The sequence below is a fragment of the Salvelinus alpinus genome, chromosome 14 (genome assembly GCF_045679555.1).
Source record: "Salvelinus alpinus chromosome 14, SLU_Salpinus.1, whole genome shotgun sequence".
Classification (NCBI taxonomy): Eukaryota; Metazoa; Chordata; class Actinopteri; order Salmoniformes; family Salmonidae; genus Salvelinus; species Salvelinus alpinus.
The window spans coordinates 18,616,556-18,641,843 of NC_092099.1; the positions used below are offsets into that span (position 1 = coordinate 18,616,556).

At 44.2% G+C, this 25,288-nt stretch overlaps 1 protein-coding gene across 2 annotated transcripts in view; it reads left to right on the forward strand.

Annotated features, from left to right (window-relative positions):
* Positions 1 to 20,804, forward strand: part of tmem237a (transmembrane protein 237a) — a 79,301-nt gene extending 58,497 nt beyond the window's left edge. For both annotated transcript variants that reach the window (XM_071340050.1, XM_071340049.1), the window contains exons 4-11: positions 11,172 to 11,268; positions 11,725 to 11,879; positions 13,887 to 14,013; positions 14,219 to 14,410; positions 17,475 to 17,548; positions 17,691 to 17,778; positions 20,231 to 20,352; positions 20,501 to 20,804. In XM_071340050.1, the coding sequence (XP_071196151.1) occupies positions 11,172 to 11,268; positions 11,725 to 11,879; positions 13,887 to 14,013; positions 14,219 to 14,410; positions 17,475 to 17,548; positions 17,691 to 17,778; positions 20,231 to 20,352; positions 20,501 to 20,571 (926 nt within the window). In that variant the 3' untranslated portion in view covers positions 20,572 to 20,804. The remainder of the gene's footprint in view (positions 1 to 11,171; positions 11,269 to 11,724; positions 11,880 to 13,886; positions 14,014 to 14,218; positions 14,411 to 17,474; positions 17,549 to 17,690; positions 17,779 to 20,230; positions 20,353 to 20,500) is intronic.
* Positions 20,805 to 25,288: the final 4,484 nt, after the last annotated feature.

Sequence of the window (25,288 nt, forward strand, 5' to 3'; positions counted from 1 at the left end):
TTCCCAGGTGGGCTGTTTAGAATGGTGTTTTCCCAGGTGGGCTGTTTAGAATGGTGTTTTCCCAGGTGGGCTGTTTAGAATGGTGTTTTCCCAGGTGGGCTGTTTAGAATGGTGTTTTCCCAGGTGGGCTGTTTAGAATGGTGTTTTCCCAGGTGGGCTGTTTAGAATGGTGTTTTCCCAGGTGGGCTGTTTAGAATGGTGTTTTCCCAGGTGGGCTGTTTAGAATGGTGTTTTCCCAGGTGGGCTGTTTAGAATGGTGTTTTCCCAGGTGTGCTGTTTAGAATGGTGTTTTCCCAGGTGTGCTGTTTAGAATGGTGTTTTCCCAGGTGTGCTGTTTAGAATGGTGTTTTCCCAGGTGTGCTGTTTAGAATGGTGTTTTCCCAGGTGGTCTGTTTAGAATGGTGTTTTCCCAGGTGGGCTGTTTAGAATGGTGTTTTCCCAGGTGGGCTGTTTAGAATGGTGTTTTCCCAGGTGGTCTGTTTAGAATGGTGTTTTCCCAGGTGTGCTGTTTAGAATGGTGTTTTCCCAGGTGTGCTGTTTAGAATGGTGTTTTCCCAGGTGGTCTGTTTAGAATGGTGTTTTCCCAGGTGGTCTGTTTAGAATGGTGTTTTCCCAGGTGTGCTGTTTAGAATGGTGTTTTCCCAGGTGTGCTGTTTAGAATGGTGTTTTCCCAGGTGGTCTGTTTAGAATGGTGTTTTCCCAGGTGGGCTGTTTAGAATGGTGTTTTCCCAGGTGGGCTGTTTAGAATGGTGTTTTCCCAGGTGGTCTGTTTAGAATGGTGTTTTCCCAGGTGTGCTGTTTAGAATGGTGTTTTCCCAGGTGTGCTGTTTAGAATGGTGTTTTCCCAGGTGGTCTGTTTAGAATGGTGTTTTCCCAGGTGGTCTGTTTAGAATGGTGTTTTCCCAGGTGTGCTGTTTAGAATGGTGTTTTCCCAGGTGTGCTGTTTAGAATGGTGTTTTCCCAGGTGGTCTGTTTAGAATGGTGTGTTCCCAGGTGTGCTGTTTAGAATGGTGTTTTCCCAGGTGTGCTGTTTAGAATGGTGTTTTCCCAGGTGTGCTGTTTAGAATGGTGTTTTCCCAGGTGTGCTGTTTAGAATGGTGTTTTCCCAGGTGTGCTGTTTAGAATGGTGTTTTCCCAGGTGGTCTGTTTAGAATGGTGTTTTCCCAGGTGGTCTGTTTAGAATGGTGTTTTCCCAGGTGGTCTGTTTAGAATGGTGTTTTCCCAGGTGGGCTGTTTAGAATGGTGTTTTCCCAGGTGGTCTGTTTAGAATGGTGTTTTCCCAGGTGTGCTGTTTAGAATGGTGTTTTCCCAGGTGTGCTGTTTAGAATGGTGTTTTCCCAGGTGGTCTGTTTAGAATGGTGTGTTCCCAGGTGTGCTGTTTAGAATGGTGTTTTCCCAGGTGTGCTGTTTAGAATGGTGTTTTCCCAGGTGTGCTGTTTAGAATGGTGTTTTCCCAGGTGTGCTGTTTAGAATGGTGTTTTCCCAGGTGTGCTGTTTAGAATGGTGTTTTCCCAGGTGGTCTGTTTAGAATGGTGTTTTCCCAGGTGGGCTGTTTAGAATGGTGTTTTCCCAGGTGGGCTGTTTAGAATGGTGTTTTCCCAGGTGGGCTGTTTAGAATGGTGTTTTCCCAGGTGGGCTGTTTAGAATGGTGTTTTCCCAGGTGGGCTGTTTAGAATGGTGTTTTCCCAGGTGGGCTGTTTAGAATGGTGTTTTCCCAGGTGGGCTGTTTAGAATGGTGTTTTCCCAGGTGGGCTGTTTAGAATGGTGTTTTCCCAGGTGGGCTGTTTAGAATGGTGTTTTCCCAGGTGGGCTGTTTAGAATGGTGTTTTCCCAGGTGGGCTGTTTAGAATGGTGTTTTCCCAGGTGGGCTGTTTAGAATGGTGTTTTCCCAGGTGTGCTGTTTAGAATGGTGTTTTCCCAGGTGTGCTGTTTAGAATGGTGTTTTCCCAGGTGTGCTGTTTAGAATGGTGTTTTCCCAGGTGTGCTGTTTAGAATGGTGTTTTCCCAGGTGGTCTGTTTAGAATGGTGTTTTCCCAGGTGGGCTGTTTAGAATGGTGTTTTCCCAGGTGGGCTGTTTAGAATGGTGTTTTCCCAGGTGGTCTGTTTAGAATGGTGTTTTCCCAGGTGTGCTGTTTAGAATGGTGTTTTCCCAGGTGTGCTGTTTAGAATGGTGTTTTCCCAGGTGGTCTGTTTAGAATGGTGTTTTCCCAGGTGGTCTGTTTAGAATGGTGTTTTCCCAGGTGTGCTGTTTAGAATGGTGTTTTCCCAGGTGTGCTGTTTAGAATGGTGTTTTCCCAGGTGGTCTGTTTAGAATGGTGTGTTCCCAGGTGTGCTGTTTAGAATGGTGTTTTCCCAGGTGTGCTGTTTAGAATGGTGTTTTCCCAGGTGTGCTGTTTAGAATGGTGTTTTCCCAGGTGTGCTGTTTAGAATGGTGTTTTCCCAGGTGGTCTGTTTAGAATGGTGTTTTCCCAGGTGGTCTGTTTAGAATGGTGTTTTCCCAGGTGGTCTGTTTAGAATGGTGTTTTCCCAGGTGGGCTGTTTAGAATGGTGTTTTCCCAGGTGGTCTGTTTAGAATGGTGTTTTCCCAGGTGTGCTGTTTAGAATGGTGTTTTCCCAGGTGTGCTGTTTAGAATGGTGTTTTCCCAGGTGGTCTGTTTAGAATGGTGTGTTCCCAGGTGTGCTGTTTAGAATGGTGTTTTCCCAGGTGTGCTGTTTAGAATGGTGTTTTCCCAGGTGTGCTGTTTAGAATGGTGTTTTCCCAGGTGTGCTGCTTAGAATGGTGTTTTCCCAGGTGTGCTGTTTAGAATGGTGTTTTCCCAGGTGGTCTGTTTAGAATGGTGTTTTCCCAGGTGGGCTGTTTAGAATGGTGTTTTCCCAGGTGGGCTGTTTAGAATGGTGTTTTCCCAGGTGGGCTGTTTAGAATGGTGTTTTCCCAGGTGGGCTGTTTAGAATGGTGTTTTCCCAGGTGGGCTGTTTAGAATGGTGTTTTCCCAGGTGGGCTGTTTAGAATGGTGTTTTCCCAGGTGGGCTGTTTAGAATGGTGTTTTCCCAGGTGGGCTGTTTAGAATGGTGTTTTCCCAGGTGTGCTGTTTAGAATGGTGTTTTCCCAGGTGGGCTGTTTAGAATGGTGTTTTCCCAGGTGGGCTGTTTAGAATGGTGTTTTCCCAGGTGGTCTGTTTAGAATGGTGTTTTCCCAGGTGTGCTGTTTAGAATGGTGTTTTCCCAGGTGTGCTGTTTAGAATGGTGTTTTCCCAGGTGGTCTGTTTAGAATGGTGTTTTCCCAGGTGGTCTGTTTAGAATGGTGTTTTCCCAGGTGTGCTGTTTAGAATGGTGTTTTCCCAGGTGTGCTGTTTAGAATGGTGTTTTCCCAGGTGGTCTGTTTAGAATGGTGTGTTCCCAGGTGTGCTGTTTAGAATGGTGTTTTCCCAGGTGTGCTGTTTAGAATGGTGTTTTCCCAGGTGTGCTGTTTAGAATGGTGTTTTCCCAGGTGTGCTGTTTAGAATGGTGTTTTCCCAGGTGTGCTGTTTAGAATGGTGTTTTCCCAGGTGTGCTGTTTAGAATGGTGTTTTCCCAGGTGGTCTGTTTAGAATGGTGTTTTCCCAGGTGGTCTGTTTAGAATGGTGTTTTCCCAGGTGTGCTGTTTAGAATGGTGTTTTCCCAGGTGTGCTGTTTAGAATGGTGTTTTCCCAGGTGGTCTGTTTAGAATGGTGTGTTCCCAGGTGTGCTGTTTAGAATGGTGTTTTCCCAGGTGTGCTGTTTAGAATGGTGTTTTCCCAGGTGTGCTGTTTAGAATGGTGTTTTCCCAGGTGTGCTGTTTAGAATGGTGTTTTCCCAGGTGTGCTGTTTAGAATGGTGTTTTCCCAGGTGGTCTGTTTAGAATGGTGTTTTCCCAGGTGGTCTGTTTAGAATGGTGTTTTCCCAGGTGGGCTGTTTAGAATGGTGTTTTCCCAGGTGTGCTGTTTAGAATGGTGTTTTCCCAGGTGTGCTGTTTAGAATGGTGTTTTCCCAGGTGGTCTGTTTAGAATGGTGTGTTCCCAGGTGTGCTGTTTAGAATGGTGTTTTCCCAGGTGTGCTGTTTAGAATGGTGTTTTCCCAGGTGTGCTGTTTAGAATGGTGTTTTCCCAGGTGTGCTGTTTAGAATGGTGTTTTCCCAGGTGTGCTGTTTAGAATGGTGTTTTCCCAGGTGGTCTGTTTAGAATGGTGTTTTCCCAGGTGGGCTGTTTAGAATGGTGTTTTCCCAGGTGGGCTGTTTAGAATGGTGTTTTCCCAGGTGGGCTGTTTAGAATGGTGTTTTCCCAGGTGGGCTGTTTAGAATGGTGTTTTCCCAGGTGGGCTGTTTAGAATGGTGTTTTCCCAGGTGGGCTGTTTAGAATGGTGTTTTCCCAGGTGGGCTGTTTAGAATGGTGTTTTCCCAGGTGGGCTGTTTAGAATGGTGTTTTCCCAGGTGGGCTGTTTAGAATGGTGTTTTCCCAGGTGGGCTGTTTAGAATGGTGTTTTCCCAGGTGGGCTGTTTAGAATGGTGTTTTCCCAGGTGGGCTGTTTAGAATGGTGTTTTCCCAGGTGGGCTGTTTAGAATGGTGTTTTCCCAGGTGTGCTGTTTAGAATGGTGTTTTCCCAGGTGTGCTGTTTAGAATGGTGTTTTCCCAGGTGTGCTGTTTAGAATGGTGTTTTCCCAGGTGTGCTGTTTAGAATGGTGTTTTCCCAGGTGGTCTGTTTAGAATGGTGTTTTCCCAGGTGGGCTGTTTAGAATGGTGTTTTCCCAGGTGGGCTGTTTAGAATGGTGTTTTCCCAGGTGGGCTGTTTAGAATGGTGTTTTCCCAGGTGGGCTGTTTAGAATGGTGTTTTCCCAGGTGTGCTGTTTAGAATGGTGTTTTCCCAGGTGGGCTGTTTAGAATGGTGTTTTCCCAGGTGGGCTGTTTAGAATGGTGTTTTCCCAGGTGGGCTGTTTAGAATGGTGTTTTCCCAGGTGGTCTGTTTAGAATGGTGTTTTCCCAGGTGTGCTGTTTAGAATGGTGTTTTCCCAGGTGTGCTGTTTAGAATGGTGTTTTCCCAGGTGTGCTGTTTAGAATGGTGTTTTCCCAGGTGGGCTGTTTAGAATGGTGTTTTCCCAGGTGGGCTGTTTAGAATGGTGTTTTCCCAGGTGGGCTGTTTAGAATGGTGTTTTCCCAGGTGGGCTGTTTAGAATGGTGTTTTCCCAGGTGGGCTGTTTAGAATGGTGTTTTCCCAGGTGTGCTGTTTAGAATGGTGTTTTCCCAGGTGGGCTGTTTAGAATGGTGTTTTCCCAGGTGGGCTGTTTAGAATGGTGTTTTCCCAGGTGGTCTGTTTAGAATGGTGTTTTCCCAGGTGTGCTGTTTAGAATGGTGTTTTCCCAGGTGTGCTGTTTAGAATGGTGTTTTCCCAGGTGGTCTGTTTAGAATGGTGTTTTCCCAGGTGGTCTGTTTAGAATGGTGTTTTCCCAGGTGTGCTGTTTAGAATGGTGTTTTCCCAGGTGGTCTGTTTAGAATGGTGTGTTCCCAGGTGTGCTGTTTAGAATGGTGTTTTCCCAGGTGTGCTGTTTAGAATGGTGTTTTCCCAGGTGTGCTGTTTAGAATGGTGTTTTCCCAGGTGTGCTGTTTAGAATGGTGTTTTCCCAGGTGTGCTGTTTAGAATGGTGTTTTCCCAGGTGTGCTGTTTAGAATGGTGTTTTCCCAGGTGGTCTGTTTAGAATGGTGTTTTCCCAGGTGGTCTGTTTAGAATGGTGTTTTCCCAGGTGTGCTGTTTAGAATGGTGTTTTCCCAGGTGTGCTGTTTAGAATGGTGTTTTCCCAGGTGGTCTGTTTAGAATGGTGTGTTCCCAGGTGTGCTGTTTAGAATGGTGTTTTCCCAGGTGTGCTGTTTAGAATGGTGTTTTCCCAGGTGTGCTGTTTAGAATGGTGTTTTCCCAGGTGTGCTGTTTAGAATGGTGTTTTCCCAGGTGTGCTGTTTAGAATGGTGTTTTCCCAGGTGGTCTGTTTAGAATGGTGTTTTCCCAGGTGGTCTGTTTAGAATGGTGTTTTCCCAGGTGGGCTGTTTAGAATGGTGTTTTCCCAGGTGGGCTGTTTAGAATGGTGTTTTCCCAGGTGGTCTGTTTAGAATGGTGTTTTCCCAGGTGTGCTGTTTAGAATGGTGTTTTCCCAGGTGTGCTGTTTAGAATGGTGTTTTCCCAGGTGGTCTGTTTAGAATGGTGTGTTCCCAGGTGTGCTGTTTAGAATGGTGTTTTCCCAGGTGTGCTGTTTAGAATGGTGTTTTCCCAGGTGTGCTGTTTAGAATGGTGTTTTCCCAGGTGTGCTGTTTAGAATGGTGTTTTCCCAGGTGTGCTGTTTAGAATGGTGTTTTCCCAGGTGTGCTGTTTAGAATGGTGTTTTCCCAGGTGGTCTGTTTAGAATGGTGTTTTCCCAGGTGGGCTGTTTAGAATGGTGTTTTCCCAGGTGGGCTGTTTAGAATGGTGTTTTCCCAGGTGGGCTGTTTAGAATGGTGTTTTCCCAGGTGGGCTGTTTAGAATGGTGTTTTCCCAGGTGGGCTGTTTAGAATGGTGTTTTCCCAGGTGGGCTGTTTAGAATGGTGTTTTCCCAGGTGGGCTGTTTAGAATGGTGTTTTCCCAGGTGTGCTGTTTAGAATGGTGTTTTCCCAGGTGGGCTGTTTAGAATGGTGTTTTCCCAGGTGGGCTGTTTAGAATGGTGTTTTCCCAGGTGGTCTGTTTAGAATGGTGTTTTCCCAGGTGTGCTGTTTAGAATGGTGTTTTCCCAGGTGTGCTGTTTAGAATGGTGTTTTCCCAGGTGGTCTGTTTAGAATGGTGTTTTCCCAGGTGGTCTGTTTAGAATGGTGTTTTCCCAGGTGTGCTGTTTAGAATGGTGTTTTCCCAGGTGTGCTGTTTAGAATGGTGTTTTCCCAGGTGGTCTGTTTAGAATGGTGTGTTCCCAGGTGTGCTGTTTAGAATGGTGTTTTCCCAGGTGTGCTGTTTAGAATGGTGTTTTCCCAGGTGTGCTGTTTAGAATGGTGTTTTCCCAGGTGTGCTGTTTAGAATGGTGTTTTCCCAGGTGTGCTGTTTAGAATGGTGTTTTCCCAGGTGGTCTGTTTAGAATGGTGTTTTCCCAGGTGGTCTGTTTAGAATGGTGTTTTCCCAGGTGGTCTGTTTAGAATGGTGTTTTCCCAGGTGGTCTGTTTAGAATGGTGTTTTCCCAGGTGGTCTGTTTAGAATGGTGTTTTCCCAGGTGGTCTGTTTAGAATGGTGTGTTCCCAGGTGTGCTGTTTAGAACGGTGTTTTCCCAGGTGTGCTGTTTAGAACAGTGTTTTCCCAGGTGTGCTGTTTAGAACAGTGTTTTCCCAGGTGTGCTGTTTAGAATGGTGTTTTCCCAGGTGTGCTGTTTAGAATGGTGTTTTCCCAGGTGGTCTGTTTAGAATGGTGTTTTCCCAGATGGGCTGTTTAGAATGGTGTTTTCCCAGGTGGGCTGTTTAGAATGGTGTTTTCCCAGGTGGACTGTTTAGAATGGTGTTTTCCCAGGTGGGCTGTTTAGAATGGTGTTTTCCCAGGTGGGCTGTTTAGAATGGTTTTTTCCCAGGTGGGCTGTTTAGAATGGTGTTTTCCCAGGTGGGCTGTTTAGAATGGTGTTTTCCCAGGTGTGCTGTTTAGAATGGTGTTTTCCCAGGTGTGCTGTTTAGAATGGTGTTTTCCCAGGTGTGCTGTTTAGAATGGTGTTTTCCCAGGTGGGCTGTTTAGAATGGTGTGTTCCCAGGTGTGCTGTTTAGAATGGTGTTTTCCCAGGTGTGCTGTTTAGAATGGTGTTTTCCCAGGTGGGCTGTTTAGAATGGTGTTTTCCCAGGTGGGCTGTTTAGAATGGTGTTTTCCCAGGTGTGCTGTTTAGAATGGTGTTTTCCCAGGTGTGCTGTTTAGAATGGTGTTTTCCCAGGTGTGCTGTTTAGAATGGTGTTTTCCCAGTTGTGCTGTTTAGAATGGTGTTTTCCCAGGTGTGCTGTTTAGAATGGTGTTTCCCCAGGTGGGCTGTTTAGAATGGTGTTTTCCCCAGGTGTGCTGTTTAGAATGGTGTTTTCCCAGGTGGGCTGTTTAGAATGGTGTTTTCCCAGGTGGGCTGTTTAGAATGGTGTTTTCCCAGGTGTGCTGTTTAGAATGGTGTTTTCCCAGGTGTGCTGTTTAGAATGGTGTTTTCCCAGGTGGTCTGTTTAGAATGGTGTTTTCCCAGGTGGGCTGTTTAGAATGGTGTTTTCCCAGGTGGTCTGTTTAGAATGGTGTTTTCCCAGGTGTGCTGTTTAGAATGGTGTTTTCCCAGGTGGGCTGTTTAGAATGGTGTTTTCCCAGGTGGTCTGTTTAGAATGGTGTGTTCCCAGGTGTGCTGTTTAGAATGGTGTTTTCCCAGGTGTGCTGTTTAGAATGGTGTTTTCCCAGGTGTGCTGTTTAGAATGGTGTTTTCCCAGGTGTGCTGTTTAGAATGGTGTTTTCCCAGGTGTGCTGTTTAGAATGGTGTTTTCCCAGGTGGTCTGTTTAGAATGGTGTTTTCCCAGGTGGTCTGTTTAGAATGGTGTTTTCCCAGGTGGGCTGTTTAGAATGGTGTTTTCCCAGGTGGGCTGTTTAGAATGGTGTTTTCCCAGGTGTTTTCCCAGGTGGGCTGTTTAGAATGGTGTTTTCCCAGGTGTGCTGTTTAGAATGGTGTTTTCCCAGGTGTGCTGTTTAGAATGGTGTTTTCCCAGGTGTGCTGTTTAGAATGGTGTGTTCCCAGGTGGGCTGTTTAGAATGGTGTTTTCCCAGGTGTTTTCCCAGGTGGGCTGTTTAGAATGGTGTTTTCCCAGGTGTGCTGTTTAGAATGGTGTTTTCCCAGGTGTGCTGTTTAGAATGGTGTTTTCCCAGGTGGGCTGTTTAGAATGGTGTGTTCCCAGGTGTGCTGTTTAGAATGGTGTTTTCCCAGGTGTGCTGTTTAGAATGGTGTTTTCCCAGGTGTGCTGTTTAGAATGGTGTTTTCCCAGGTGTGCTGTTTAGAATGGTGTTTTCCCAGGTGTGCTGTTTAGAATGGTGTTTTCCCAGGTGTGCTGTTTAGAATGGTGTTTTCCCAGTTGTGCTGTTTAGAATGGTGTTTTCCCAGGTGTGCTGTTTAGAATGGTGTTTTCCCAGGTGTGCTGTTTAGAATGGTGTTTTCCCAGGTGGGCTGTTTAGAATGGTGTTTTCCCAGGTGGGCTGTTTAGAATGGTGTTTTCCCAGGTGTGCTGTTTAGAATGGTGTTTTCCCAGGTGTGCTGTTTAGAATGGTGTTTTCCCAGTTGTGCTGTTTAGAATGGTGTTTTCCCAGTTGTGCTGTTTAGAATGGTGTTTTCCCAGGTGTGCTGTTTAGAATGGTGTTTCCCCAGGTGGGCTGTTTAGAATGGTGTTTTCCCCAGGTGTGCTGTTTAGAATGGTGTTTTCCCCAGGTGTGCTGTTTAGAATGGTGTTTTCCCAGGTGGGCTGTTTAGAATGGTGTTTTCCCAGGTGGGCTGTTTAGAATGGTGTTTTCCCAGGTGGGCTGTTTAGAATGGTGTTTTCCCAGGTGGGCTGTTTAGAATGGTGTTTTCCCAGGTGTGCTGTTTAGAATGGTGTTTTCCCAGGTGTGCTGTTTAGAATGGTGTTTTCCCAGGTGTGCTGTTTAGAATGGTGTTTCCCAGCTAATAGTATTTTGGCAAATGTTTAAGAATTAAGTTTTATTGGCTGCTTCATTACATAAGTTACATCTTCTGTTAAGATTCATTACCATAATGTAAATGTGATTTCTGTCATTCTGAACGCTGTGTCAGGACACCCCAATGCATATGGATCTGGTAAATTTCTCAAATGGTTGGTAAATAAAAATAAAAAAATTTTTTATCACATCTTCCTAATGGAAACCCTGCTGCTTTCTGTCTCCTACTTTGTGGCCTGGTTTTCCAGACACGGATATTACCTGGACTAAAAATATCTCCGTTGAGAATCCTTTAAGCTCTAGACTAGGCTTGAAGTCATGCTGTAGAGCTTTTGTTTCATTTTAGCCAGTAGTTTTGAAAGTAGTGTTTACAAGACAAAATGGGTCCCTGATAATTGTGCACAATTGTGTACTACGTCATCAATTTCATATATGTTACGTCCTGCAAAAAAAAAAGAGAGATATATGTTTCTTTGTACAATAAGTTATGAATTTGTAAGTGCTTTGGACCCAGTATTTTTAATCTGTGTCTAAGTGTTACGAGAATTATGTCCTCAATGTTCATAACCCAATTCAATTAACTACTCAGTCTGCAACCCAGAATTTATGAGATACTGGTTGAATGAAACAGACGGAGGCCCAGCTATGATAGTCAAAATGTTTATTCACGAGAGCACTAGTCCGTTGTACAAAACCTTTCATTTTATACTGGCTCCTTACGCACTTACATTCACACACAAACAGTAGGTATCCTACGTACATACTTTCACACACAAACAGTAGGTATCCTACGTACATACTTTCACACACAAACAGTAGGTATCCTACGCACACAATGTATCACTACCCAGCCGACAAAGATTAGGGACCGTGAGAAGTACTCCCTGTCCTTCCCCAAATCTCTCAGTGGCCCCTAGCCAAGGTGGCACTGAAACTTGCTCAGACAGTCTGTGTTTAAGATACTATAGAGACACATTGTACAGATATATTGTTTTACCCTAATTCTGACTAAAACTACACACATAATTTATTATAACTTTATGATTCTAATCAATTTCATACAATTATATGGTTTCAGGGTGGAATATTCTAATCATTCATTTAAACATATAAATTCCATCAACACTAAGTAACTGGCCCTTTATGTCTAAGCCTTTTATTTATCAGACTACAGCCAGCCCAAAGAAATACTCTGCCTGGTGTGTAGACTGTAGTCACAGTTGGTTGCAGCTGGACATAGTTGCTCGTTCGATAGTTGGTCCTGATTTAACACGAATAGTCTACTACGGACTGTACTACTCAATAATTAGTTGGCTGTAGTTGTATAGATGTATAGAAAGCCTTTAAACCTCTCTCATCTCCATGTGTAATTGTGTTAATTATCTATTCTCAAATGGCTGGTAAATTATGGCTAACTATCTATCCATCCATCCCTCCCTCCATCCATCCATCCATCCATCCATCCATCCATCCATCCATCCATCCATCCATCCCAGACATGGAGGAGCCGGAGCTGGTGAATGGGGACGGGATGGACCAGCACACGGACGGGGAGGAACAAGTCGTCACCAGGACAAAAACCAAGAGGAAGAAGTGAGTGCTAGACTGCTGTAGGCCAGACCCTGTAGGGCAGACCCCGTAGGGCAGACCCCGTAGGCCAGACCCTCCATAGCTTGGTACCACATCTGTTTGTACGGTTTGCAAACCCATGTGGTCATTGTGACCATCGGAAAACAGCACAACCAGATCTGGGACTAGGCTAGACCCACCATGTCTGTGGTGCTGTATGGGGGGGGGGGGTATTCAATGCTCTGTAAAGCAACTGTTACAGAACATATGAAAAAGAGAACATTGTGACAAATCTAACATTCAGCATCAAACTATGGGGACGTTCCAGGTCGCCTATTATGAGTATGTGTTCCAGGAACCCCCATCAATAGGACTTAATGACCTGTTGACAATATATCAGCACGGTAAACGACCTGGAACGTCTTCATAATCTCCATCTTGATTACTATCTGCACCCGCCTCTTTTCTTCCCCACAACAGGAAGTCCAAGATTGACATGCATTACACCAATGACCTGGGTGTGGAGGACGGTGACATTGTCAGTGGTTTGCACCATGCTATCCCCCAGCATTCTCTGTTTTCTTCTCCTCTGGGCCACAGCCAGCCCGTCGGCAAAGTGTTTGTGGAGAGAAACAGTGAGTGTCCTGTCTCTCAACGTAAAATCGGAACGTACAACCAAATCTTGCGGTGTCGGCAGAGACTTATATCTCATACCTAAACAACGGTACAACGGCGCTGAAAACACTTAAAAAGTATTTCACTTCTTAAAGTAAATCACTAGTCCAGGACTAATAAACAGTTTCAACAGAGAGCATGCTTCGTAGTCCAGGACTAATAAACAGTTTCAGCTGAGAGCATGCTTCGTAGTCCAGGACAAATAAACAGTTTCAACGGAGAGCATGCTTCGTAGTCCAGGACTAATAAACCGTTTCAACGGAGAGCATGCTTCGTAGTCCAGGACTAATAAACCGTTTCAACGGAGAGCATGCTTCGTAGTCCAGGACTAATAAACAGTTTCAACAGAGAGCATGCTTCGTAGTCCAGGACTAATAAACAGTTTCAGCTGAGAGCATGCTTCGTAGTCCAGGACAAATAAACAGTTTCAACGGAGAGCATGCTTCGTAGTCCAGGACTAATAAACCGTTTCAACGGAGAGCATGCTTCGTAGTCCAGGACTAATAAACAGTTTCAACGGAGAGCATGCTTCGTAGTCCAGGACTAATAAACCGTTTCAACGGAGAGCATGCTTCGTAGTCCAGGACTAATAAACAGTTTCAACAGAGAGCATGCTTCGTAGTCCAGGACTAATAAACAGTTTCAACAGAGAGCATGCTTCGTAGCCCAGGACTAATAAACAGTTTCAACGCAGAGCATGCTTCGTAGTCCAGGACTAATAAACAGTTTCAGCGGAGAGCATGCTTCGTAGTCCAGGACTAATAAACAGTTTCAACGGAGAGCATGCTTCGTAGTCCAGGACTAATAAACAGTTTCAACAGAGAGCATGCTTCGTAGTCCAGGACTAATAAACAGTTTCAGCTGAGAGCATGCTTCGTAGTCCAGGACAAATAAACAGTTTCAACGGAGAGCATGCTTCGTAGTCCAGGACTAATAAACCGTTTCAACGGAGAGCATGCTTCGTAGTCCAGGACTAATAAACCGTTTCAACGGAGAGCATGCTTCGTAGTCCAGGACTAATAAACAGTTTCAACGGAGAGCATGCTTCGTAGTCCAGGACTAATAAACCGTTTCAACGGAGAGCATGCTTCGTAGTCCAGGACTAATAAACAGTTTCAGAGGAGAGCATGCTTCGTAGTCCAGGACTAATAAACAGTTTCAGCGGAGAGCATGCTTCGTAGTCCAAGACTAATAAACAGTTTCAACGGAGAGCATGCTTCGTAGTCCAGGACTAATAAACAGTTTCAACAGAGAGCATGCTTCGTAGTCCAGGACTAATAAACAGTTTCAACAGAGAGCATGCTTCGTAGCCCAGGACTAATAAACAGTTTCAACGCAGAGCATGCTTCGTAGTCCAGGACTAATAAACAGTTTCAGCGGAGAGCATGCTTCGTAGTCCAGGACTAATAAACAGTTTCAACGGAGAGCATGCTTCGTAGTCCAGGACTAATAAACAGTTTCAACAGAGAGCATGCTTCGTAGTCCAGGACTAATAAACAGTTTCAACGGAGAGCATGCTTCGTAGTCCAAGACTAATAAACAGTTTCAACAGAGAGCATGCTTCGTAGTCCAGGACTAATAAACCGTTTCAACGGAGAGCATGCTTCGTAGCCCAGGACTAATAAACAGTTTCAACGGAGAGCATGCTTCGTAGTCCAGGACTAATAAACAGTTTCAACGGAGAGCATGCTTCGTAGTCCAGGACAAATAAACAGTTTCAACGGAGAGCATGCTTCGTAGTCCAGGACAAATAAACAGTTTCAACGGAGAGCATGCTTCGTAGTCCAGGACTAATAAACAGTTTCAACGGAGAGCATGCTTCGTAGTCCAGGACTAATAAACAGTTTCAATGGAGAGCATGCTTCGTAGTCCAAGACTAGACTAAATCTGTGTCCGGGTGAAACTGACCCTCTCCTTTTGGACTCAGAACCTGGTCTTTAACCAGTTGTTGTCTCTTGTTCCTTCAGAGCGTTTCCAGGCGACTGACCCGCCCAAACACAACGCACATCTACCTGAGCACATGGAGGAATACATGGAGGTCAGACCCCTCTGGACGACCAGGGACGTAGCCATGAGAGTACACAGCGGGTTCAGGTGAGTTACATGCCTTGCAGAGGGCTTGGATGTGATAACTGACACTTTATCGAAATTTTCTCTGTCTGTCTGTCTTTCTTTTTCTCTCTCTTTCTCTCTCTCTCTGTCTCTCTCTCTCTCTCGCTCTCTCTGTCTCTGTCTCTGTCTCCCTCTCTCTCTCTCTCTCTGTGTTTATGTGTCTTTGTGTGTGTGTCTCTCTCTCCAGAGTGATAGGTCTGTTCTCCCATGGCTTCCTGGCTGGCTATGCAGTGTGGAACACCGTGGTGGTGTATGTTTTGGCTGGGGAGCAGTTCACCACCCTACCTAACCTGCTACAGCAGTACCACTCCTTGGCCTACCCTGCCCAGTCTCTCCTCTACCTACTGCTGGCTATCAGCACAGTTTCTGCCTTCGACAGGTAAGGTCCTACCCTGCTCAATGTCTGTTCTCAGCACAGTGTGTCTGCCATCGACAGGTAAGGTCCTACCCTGCTCAATGTCTGTTCTCAGCACAGTGTCTGCCTTCGACAGGTAAGGTCCTACCCTGCCCAGTCTCTCCTCTACCTACTGCTGGCTATCAGCACAGTGTCTGCCATCGACAGGTAAGGATGGCATGGATAGAGTCAAACGTTATTTTTCTGTATCTCTCTCTGAACACTTTGATATAGGAACGTTGTCCTCTCGTGTCAGAGGTTGGTCTAGTGGTCAACACAGCCGGCCTGGACTACACATATCCCCCTATGTCCCCCCAAACAGGGGCCTATGTCCCCCCAAACAGGGGCCTATGTCTCCCCAAACAGGGGCCTATGTCCCCCCCAAACAGCGGGGGTTTGAATCACAGTAGTACCAGTTTTCTCTACTGTTCCTGTAGTCTAGTTTCTATACTGTTCTTGTAGTCTAGTTTCTCTACTGTTCCTGTAGTCTAGTTTCTATACTGTTCCTGTAGTCTAGTTTCTCTACTGTTCCTGTAGTCTAGTTTCTCTACTGTTCCTGTAGTCTAGTTTCTATACTGTTCCTGTAGTCTAGTTTCTCTACTGTTCCTGTAGTCTAGATTCTCTACTGTTCCTGTAGTCTAGTTTCTCTACTGTTCCTGTAGTCTAGTTTCTCTACTGTTGCTGTAGTCTAGTTTCTCTACTGTTCCTGTAGTCTAGTTTCTATAGTCTAGTTTCTCTACTGTTCCTGTAGTCTAGTTTCTCTACTGTTCCTGTAGTCTAGTTTCTCTACTGTTCCTGTAGTCTAGATTCTCTACTGTTCCTGTAGTTTAGTTTCTCTACTGTTCTTGTAGTCTAGTTTCTATACTGTTCCTGTAGTCTAGTTTCTCTACTGTTCCTGTAGTCTACTTTCTATACTGTTCCTGTAGTCTAGTTTCTCTACTGTTCTTGTAGTCTAGTTTCTATACTGTTCCTGTAGTCTAGTTTCTCTACTGTTCCTGTAGTCTACTTTCTATACTGTTCCTGTAGTCTAGTTTCTCTACTGTTCCTGTAGTCTAGATTCTCTACTGTTCCTGTAGTCTAGTTTCTCTACTGTTCCTGTAGTCTAGTTTCTCTACTGTTCCTGTAGTCTAGATTCTCTACTGTTCCTGTAGTTTAGTTTCTCTACTGTTCTTGTAGTCTAGTTTCTATACTGTTCCTGTAGTCTAGTTTCTCTACTGTTCCTGTAGTCTACTTTCTATACTGTTCCTGTAGTCTAGTTTCTCTACTGTTCCTGTAGTCTAGATTCTCTACTGTTCCTGTAGTCTAGTTTCTCTACTGTTCCTGTAGTCTAGTTTCTCTACTGTTCCTGTAGTCTAGTTTCTCTACTGTTCCTGTAGTCTAGTTTCTCTACTGTTCCTGTAGTCTAGTTTCTATACTGTTCCTGTCGTCTAGTTTCTATACTGTTCCTGTCGTCTAGTTTCTCTACTGTTCCTGTAGTCTAGTTTCTCTACTGTTCCTGTAGTCTAGTTTCTCTACTGTTCCTGTAGTCTAGATTCTCTACTGTTCCTGTAGTTTAGTTTTTCTACTGTTCTTGTAGTCTAGTTTCTATACTGTTCCTGTAGTCTAGTTTCTATACTGTTCCTGTAGTTTAGTTTCTCTACTGTTCCTGTAGTCTAGTTTCTATACTGTTCATGTAGTCTAGTTTCTATACTGTTCCTGTAGTCTAGTTTCTATACTGTTCCTGTAGTCTAGTTTCTATACTGTTCCTGTCGTCTAGTTTCTCTACTGTTCCTGTAGTCTAGTTTCTATACTGTTTCCTGTAGTTTAGTTTCTCTACTGTTCCTGTAGTCTAGTTTCTCTACTGTTCCTGTAGTCTAGTTTCTCTACTGTTCCTTTAGTCTAGTTTCTATACTGTTCCTGTAGTCTAGTTTCTCTACTGTTCCTGTCGTCTAGTTTCTATACTGTTCCTGTCGTCTAGTTTCTCTACTGTTCCTGTAGTCTAGTTTCTATACTGTTCCTGTAGTCTAGATTCTCTACTGTTCCTGTAGTTTAGTTTTTCTACTGTTCTTGTAGTCTAGTTTCTATACTGTTCCTGTAGTCTAGTTTCTATACTGTTCTTGTAGTTTAGTTTCTCTACTGTACCTGTAGTCTAGTTTCTATACTGTTTCCTGTCGTCTAGTTTCTATACTGTTCCTGTCGTCTAGTTTCTCTACTGTTCCTGTAGTCTAGTTTCTCTACTGTTCCTGTAGTCTAGTTTCTCTACTGTTCCTGTAGTCTAGATTCTCTACTGTTCCTGTAGTTTAGTTTTTCTACTGTTCTTGTAGTCTAGTTTCTATACTGTTCCTGTAGTTTAGTTTCTCTACTGTTCCTGTAGTCTAGTTTCTATACTGTTCCTGTAGTCTAGTTTCTATACTGTTCCTGTAGTCCAGTTTCTCTACTGTTCCTGTCGTCTAGTTTCTATACTGTTCCTGTCGTCTAGTTTCTCTACTGTTCCTGTAGTCTAGTTTCTATACTGTTTCCTGTAGTTTAGTTTCTCTACTGTTCCTGTAGTCTAGTTTCTATACTGTTCCTGTAGTCTAGTTTCTCTACTGTTCCTGTAGTCTAGTTTCTATACTGTTCCTGTCGTCTAGTTTCTCTACTGTTCCTGTAGTCTAGTTTCTATACTGTTCCTGTAGTCTAGTTTCTATACTGTTCCTGTAGTCTAGTTTCTCTACTGTTCCTGTAGTCTAGTTTCTATACTGTTCCTGTACTCTAGTTTCTCTACTGTTCCTGTAGTCCAGTTTCTCTACTGTTCCTGTAGTCTAGTTTCTCTACTGTTCCTGTAGTCTAGTTTCTCTACTGTTTCCTGTAGTCTAGTTTCTATACTGTTCCTGTAGTCTAGTTTCTCTACTGTTCCTGTAGTCTAGTTTCTCTACTGTTCCTGTAGTCTAGTTTCTCTACTGTTCCTGTCATCTAGTTTCTACACTGTTTCCTGTAGTCTAGTTTCTCTACTGTTTCCTGTAGTCTAGTTTCTCTACTGTTCCTGTAGTCTAGCTGCCCCTCTGTCTGATCTCCATGCTCTGTGTTGCAGGGTAAACCTGGCGAAGGCCTCCATGGCTCTAAGAGGATTCCTCACTCTGGACCCGGCTGCTCTGGCCTCCTTCTGTAAGCACCTCTTCTTACACGTTTATAACAACATCCACACGATCTGTAGAGCCTCTTCTGTTGGTTAACCCGCGTAGTAGACAAAGACAAAATATATTCTGTGAGATATGATGTTTTCTCCTTCCGTCTCTGGTGTTTCCAGTGTACTTTACAGCACTCATCCTGTCTCTCAGTCAGCAGATGACCAGCGATCGTATTAACCTCTACCCCACTGCCAACGAGACCCTGTGGTGAGCACAGCACTCTATTCCCTATATAGTGACCAGGGCCCATAACACTCTATTCCCTATATAGTGACCAGGGCCCATAACACTCTATTCCCTATATAGTGACCAGGGCCCATAGCACTCTATTCCCTATATAGTGACCAAGGCCCGTAACACTCTATTCCCTATATAGTGACCAGGGCCCATAGCACTCTATTCCCTATATAGTGACCAGGGCCCATAACACTCTATTCCCTATATAGTGACCAGGGCCCATAACACTCTATTCCCTATATAGTGACCAGGGCCCATAACACTCTATTCCCTATATAGTGACCAGGACCCATAACACTATATTCCCTATATAGTGACCAGGGCCCATATCACTCTATTCCCTATATAGTGACCAGGGCCCATAACACTCTATTCCCTATATAGTGACCAGGGCCCATATCACTCTATTCCCTATATAGTGACCAGGGCCCATAACACTCTATTCCCTATATAGTGACCAGGGCCCATAACACTCTATTCCCTATATAGTGACCAGGGCCCATATCACTCTATTCCCTATATAGTGACCAGGGCCCATAACACTCTATTCCCTATATAGTGACCAGGGCCCATAGAACTCTATTCCCTATATAGTGACCAGGGCCCATAGCACTCTATTCCCTATATAGTGACCAGGGCCTGTATCACTCTATTCCCTATATAGTGACCAGGGCCTGTATCACTCTATTCCCTATATAGTGACCAGGGCCTGTATCACTCTATTCCCTATATAGTGACCAGGGCCCATAGCACTCTATTCCCTATATAGTGACCAGGGCCCATAACACTCTATTCCCTATATAGTGACCAGGGCCCATAACACTCTATTCCCTATATAGTGACCAGGGCCCATAGCACTATATTCCCTATATAGTGACCAGGGCCCGTAGCACTCTATTCCCTATATAGTGACCAGGGCCCATAACACTCTATTCCCTATATAGTGACCAGGGCCTGTATCACTATATTCCCTATATAGTGACCAGGGCCCGTAGCACTCTATTCCCTATATAGTGACCAGGGCCCATAGCACTCTATTCCCTATATAGTGACCAGGGCCTGTAACACTCTATTCCCTATATAGTGACCAGGGCCCATATCACTCTATTCCTTATATAGTGACCAGAGACAACAGAGACATTATTTAAAGCAGAACAACAGTACAGGAGAATGGAGACCTACAACAGAGACATTATTTAAAGCAGAACAGCTGAGTACAGGAGAATGGAGACCTACAACAGAGACATTATTTAAAGCAGAACAGCTGAGTACAGGAGAATGGAGACCTACAACAGAGACATTATTTAAAGCAGAACAACAGTACAGGAGAATGGAGACCTACAACAGAGACATTATTTAAAGCTGAACAACAGTACAGGAGAATGGAGACCTACAACAGAGACATTATTTAAAGCAGAATTTAAAGCAGAACAGCTGAGTACAGGAGAATGGAGACCTACAACAGAGACATTATTTAAAGCAGAACAACAGTACAGGAGAATGGAGACCTACAACAGCGACATTATTTAAAGCAGAACAACAGTACAGGAGAATGGAGACATACAACAGAGACATTATTTAAAGCTGAACAACAGTACAGGAGAATGGAGACCTACAACAGAGACATTATTTAAAGCAGAACAGCTGAGTACAGGAGAATGGAGACCTACAACAGAGACATTATTTAAAGCAGAATTTAAAGCAGAACAGCTGAGTACAGGAGAATGGAGACCTACAACAGAGACATTATTTAAAGCAGAACAACAGTACAGGAGAATGGAGACCTACAACAGAGACATTATTTAAAGCAGAACAACAGTACAGGAGAATGGAGACCTACAACAGAGACATTATTTAAAGCAGAACAGCTGAGTACAGGAGAATGGAGACCTACAACAGAGACATTATTTAAAGCAGAACAACAGTACAGGAGAATGGAGACATACAACAGAGACATTATTTAAAGCAGAACAACAGTACAGGAGAATGGAGTCCTACAACAGAGACATTATTTAAAGCAGAACAGCTGAGTACAGGAGAATGGAGACATACAACAGAGACATTATTTAAAGCAGAACAGCTGAGTACAGGAGAATGGAGACCTACAACAGGACATGTGGACACAAGCACTCATCATGGGTCATCTGTTAATTCACCTTCCATCTGTAGCTAGGACAATCTTAATTACCTGCAGGAAACTATCTTTAGTCTGAGCTTTGTGTTGTCTCTGTCCCCTCCCTCTCTCTCAATTAATTTCAAGGGGCTTTATTGGCATGGGAAACATATGTTAACATTGTCAAAGCAAGTGAAGTAGTTAATACTTCTCTCTCTCTCCCCCTCCCTCCCCTCCCTCTCCCCCTCCCTCCCTCCCTCCCTCCCTCTCCCTCCCCCTCTCTCCCCCTCCCTCTCCCTCTCCCTCCAGGCCACCTGGTTCAGAGCACCAAATCCTCCAGCCCTGGATAGTGGTCAACCTGGTGATAGCCCTGTTAGTAGGTCTGGCCTGGGCCTTCGTCTCAACGCGACCAGACATGGACTACACCGAAGGTGAGAGTTTTATGAACTCAATTAACCACAATAACTAGTTAGTTATCATAATAACTATCGCTAATTACAAATGTCGAACTGTCTGGTTCATAACTATCAACATTAAACTATTCCGAGTGACAATAATTCCCACGTCTTGTGTCGACAGAGTTTTTAATGGCGATGGCAGTTGAAGACCTCTACCCAAGACATGACGATAACCCGGATCTGTCAGCCTGAAACTCAGTCCGTTTGGTTCCACGTCAGTCCGTTGTGTTCTGTTTGGTTCCACGTCAGCTGTTGTGTTCTGTTTGGTTCCACGTCAGTCCGTTGTGTTCTGTTTGGTTCCACATCAGTTGTAAAAGAAGAAGAATTTCAAAAAAAAAAAGTGTTGTTTTTGTTGCATTATGTGTACCATAAAATTATAGAGATTTCCATTCCACAATGTAATTTAAACATTAAAAAAGTGATCAGAAGAATAATTGTTTCTGTTTACTGCTGACCTCTAGTGGGATCGTCTGATACTGCAGTGATGTACATGATGATTCCATGTTGAGTATCAATGTAGTGGAGGAGGAGGAACACGCTGTATCAATGTAGTGGAGGAGGAGGAACACGCTGTATCAAAGTAGTGGAGGAGGAGGAACACGCTGTATCAAAGTAGTGGAGGAGGAGGAACACGCTGTATCAAAGTAGTGGAGGAGGAGGAACACGCTGTATCAAAGTAGTGGAGGAGGAGGAACACGCTGTATCAAAGTAGTGGAGGAGGAGGAACACGCTGTATCAAAGTAGTGGAGGAGGAGGAACACGCTGTATCAAAGTAGTGGAGGAGGAGGAACACGCTGTATCAAAGTAGTGGAGGAGGAGGAACACGCTGTATCAAAGTAGTGGAGGAGGAGGAACACGCTGTATCACAGTAGTGGAGGAGGAGGAACACGCTGTATCACAGTAGTGGAGGAGGAGGAACACGCTGTATCAAAGTAGTGGAGGAGGAGGAACACGCTGTATCAAAGTAGTGGAGGAGGAGGAACACGCTGTATCAATGTAGTGGAGGAGGAGGAGGAACACGCTGTATCAATGTAGTGGAGGAGGAGGAACACGCTGTATCAAAGTAGTGGAGGAGGAGGAACACGCTGTATCAAAGTAGTGGAGGAGGAGGAACACGCTGTATCAAAGTAGTGGAGGAGGAGGAACACGCTGTATCAATGTAGTGGAGGAGGAGGAACACGCTGTATCAATGTAGTGGAGGAGGAGGAACACGCTGTATCAATGTAGTGGAGGAGGAGGAACACGCTGTATCAATGTAGTGGAGGAGGAGGAACACGCTGTATCAATGTAGTGGAGGAGGAGGAACACGCTGTATCAAAGTAGTGGAGGAGGAGGAACACGCTGTATCAAAGTAGTGGAGGAGGAGGAACACGCTGTATCAAAGTAGTGGAGGAGGAGGAACACGCTGTATCAAAGTAGTGGAGGAGGAGGAACACGCTGTATCAAAGTAGTGGAGGAGGAGGAACACGCTGTATCACAGTAGTGGAGGAGGAGGAACACGCTGTATCAAAGTAGTGGAGGAGGAGGAACACCCTGTATCAATGAATAAGGTTGATGGAACAGAATGTTTCGCTTAAAAATGTTGATCAACTACATTTACATTTACATTTGAGTCATTTAGCAGACGCTCTTATCCAGAGCGACTTACAACTACTACTTCCTCACAGGCGCAGCAGCGTGCACACGGCGGTAGGCCTCTGTTGATTGAATTTGGCGCCCTGCAAATTCATTGGCTGTTGGCGAGCCGTTCCCAGACAGGTTAATATGACTGGGATAATGGGCTGTTAATATGACTGGGATAATGACTAGGATAATGGGTTGTTAATATGACTGGGATAATGGGTTGTTAATATGACTAGGATAATGGGTTGTTAATATGACTGGGATAATGACTAGGATAATGGGTTGTTAATATGACGGGGACAACCCAAGGGGGGGGCGCCAACTCAGACAGGAAGATCCCGCGTCAGTGACTCAACCCACTCAAGTGACGCACCCCTCCTAGGGACGGCATGAAAGAGCACCAGTAAGCCAGTGACTCAGCCCCTGTAATAGGGTTAGAGGCAGAGAATCCCAGTGGAGAGTGGGGAACCGGCCAGGCAGAGACAGCAAGGGCGGTTCGTTGCTCCAGAGCCTTTCCGTTCACCCTTTCCGTTCACCTTCACACTCCTGGGCCAGACTACACTCAATCATATGACCCACTGAAGAGATGAGTCTTCGGTAAAGACTTAAAAGTTGAGACCGAGTCTAGTCAGGATTCTAGCAGCCGTATTTAGCACTAACTGAGGTTTATTTAGTGCTTTATCCGGGTAACCGGAAAGTAGAGCATTGCAGTAGTCCAACCTAGAAGTAACAAAAGCATGGACCAATTTCTCTGCATCATTTTTGGACATAAAATCTCTGATTTTTGCAATGTTACGTAGATGGAAAAAAGCTGTCCTTGAAACAGTCTTGATATGTTCGTCAAAAGAGAGATCAGGGTTCAGAGTAACGCAAAGGTCCTTCACAGTTTTATTTGAGACGACTTTACAACCATCAAGATTAATTGTCAGATTCAACAGAAGATCTCTTTGTTTCTTGGGACCTAGAACAAGCATCTCTGTTTTGTCCGAGTTTAAAAGTAGAACGTTTTCAGCCATCCACTTCCTTATGTCTGAAACACAGGCTTCTAGCGAGGGCAATTTTGGGGCTTCACCATGTTTCATTGAAATGTACATCTGTGTGTCATCCGCATAGCAGTGAAAGTTAACATTATGTTTTCGAATGACATCCCCAAGAGGTAAAATATATAGTGAAAACAATAGTGGTCCTAAAACGGAACCTTGATGAACACCGAAATGTACAGTTGATTTGTCAGAGGACAAACCATTCACAGAAACTGAAATCTTTCCGACAGATAAGATCTAAAACAGGCCAGAACTTGTCCGTGTAGACCAATTTGGGTTTCCAATCTCTCCAAAAGAATGTGGTGATCAATGGTATCAAAGGCAGCACTAAGGTCTAGTAGCACGAGGACAGATGCAGAGCCTCGGTCTGACGCCATAATATGACTGGGATAATGGGTTGTTAATATGACTGGGATAATGGGTTGTTAATGTGACTGGGATAATGACTAGGATAATGATTTAGGGTAGGTTCCTTGATAATTTGTATGAGATTGAGGGCATCTAGCTTAGATTGTGTCGTGGAAAATCATTTCAAATACAACGCTTATCAGAACTTGTAAATTCAAACATGCTCTTTATTACAACTGTACAGCCAACTGGCATGTCCCCGCGGAACACACCCCGCGGAACACACTCCGCTTCCCAACCCCGGTTCCAACATTTATACATAAATAGCATATGGGTCCACCCCATATGCAAATAAGCATACTTCCCCTAATTCTTCCTGCCATCATTATCTTTTTAGTTCAGGCTTCCTGCTTGTTCACGCCTACTAACGCCCATTATCTGCTTTCATTTAAATTATAATAGTGGCCAGACCCGTGCTTGTCTTAAAAATAATATATGTCCATCTATCCTATAGGCCTATATTTAACTCAATGCCCCAGCATGTTCTCTGGTATGTCCTTATTGGAATTGGCAGACTCTATGTCTCTTCTTATCATTAGTGTCCAGTTGCTTTAGGCATATTTCTCTGGTATGTGTGCTTTTAGTGGAATGTGTAGACTATAAGTCTAGTGTGTCCAATTGTTTTAAGTGCCCATGTGTCTGGTCAGTCTGTCAGCACAATGGAGAAAATAAGAGGGCCAGAACGTCCCTTAGTATATCTCCATTACCACAGTCTCATGATCAACGTGAACATGTGGTTCGTTACTTTAATGTTCAGCTGTCTTATGTCTTTATATGTTATCCATGTGTCTTATGTTACTACTACAATTATGTTACTACTACAATCCCCCCTCTGGGGCTATTTAGCCACATAAATGATACAAATAAGACTTTGGGATAGTAAATGAAAATACCTATGATAAACAAGAAAATACAAAAAATAAAAACAAAGTGAAGCATATAAACCAACTAGACCAAACATCTCCAATATGAAATAGGAGTAAAAGATCCAATCAGAAACATTAAAGAAAACCTAACTAGACCAAACATCTCCAATATTCATAAGAGTAAAAGATCTAATCAGAAACATTAAAGAAAACCTAACTAGACCAAACATACAGAAACACAAGGCCTTAAACAAAAATAGATATACTAAAATCCTTACATAGGAGCACAGTCCTCATCCTGACAGATTCTACAATCTCCTCTTTGACATTTTGCGCAAAACACGGGGTCTCCATGATGGTCATGGCCTTCCACATTAAATTTTGTGCACCACTTGCACTTACGGCGCAAATGTCCCTTTTTGTGGACATGTATAAGTAAACATTCACCTGAACTGGGTAATTTAACATATACATGGAAACCATCCTTACGAAAATCGTGACAAGCATAACCACCTCCAGGAACTACTCTATATAGACAGTTTGGATTCCCAAAGGGGCAGTCCAAAGGTCCACCAACCGCATTACAAGGCTTTCCATACTTATTAGTATACTTGCCTGGGCTACCCGGTACAGGATCAATCACCACAGGAGGGTCATCTCTCATTACAGACATCTGTTTAACTGTTGTCTGAACCATAATTAACTTTACCAGGGGTATAACACAACAAACTGCAATACCCAGAGCCAATAACCCTCCTTCCAACACGATGGCCATCCTAGCAAACATGGCTCCCCACTTTCCTAACGCTAGGACTAACCAATCCCATACAAGGGAGTCTAAACCAGTATTAGCCTTTACTTCTGCTCATAATCCTTTGAGTTTGTCCATAGCAATATTGGGAATAAAGGTGCAACAGTCATCCCCAAACATGACACAAACTCCACCCTTCTCCGCTAAGAGCCAATGGA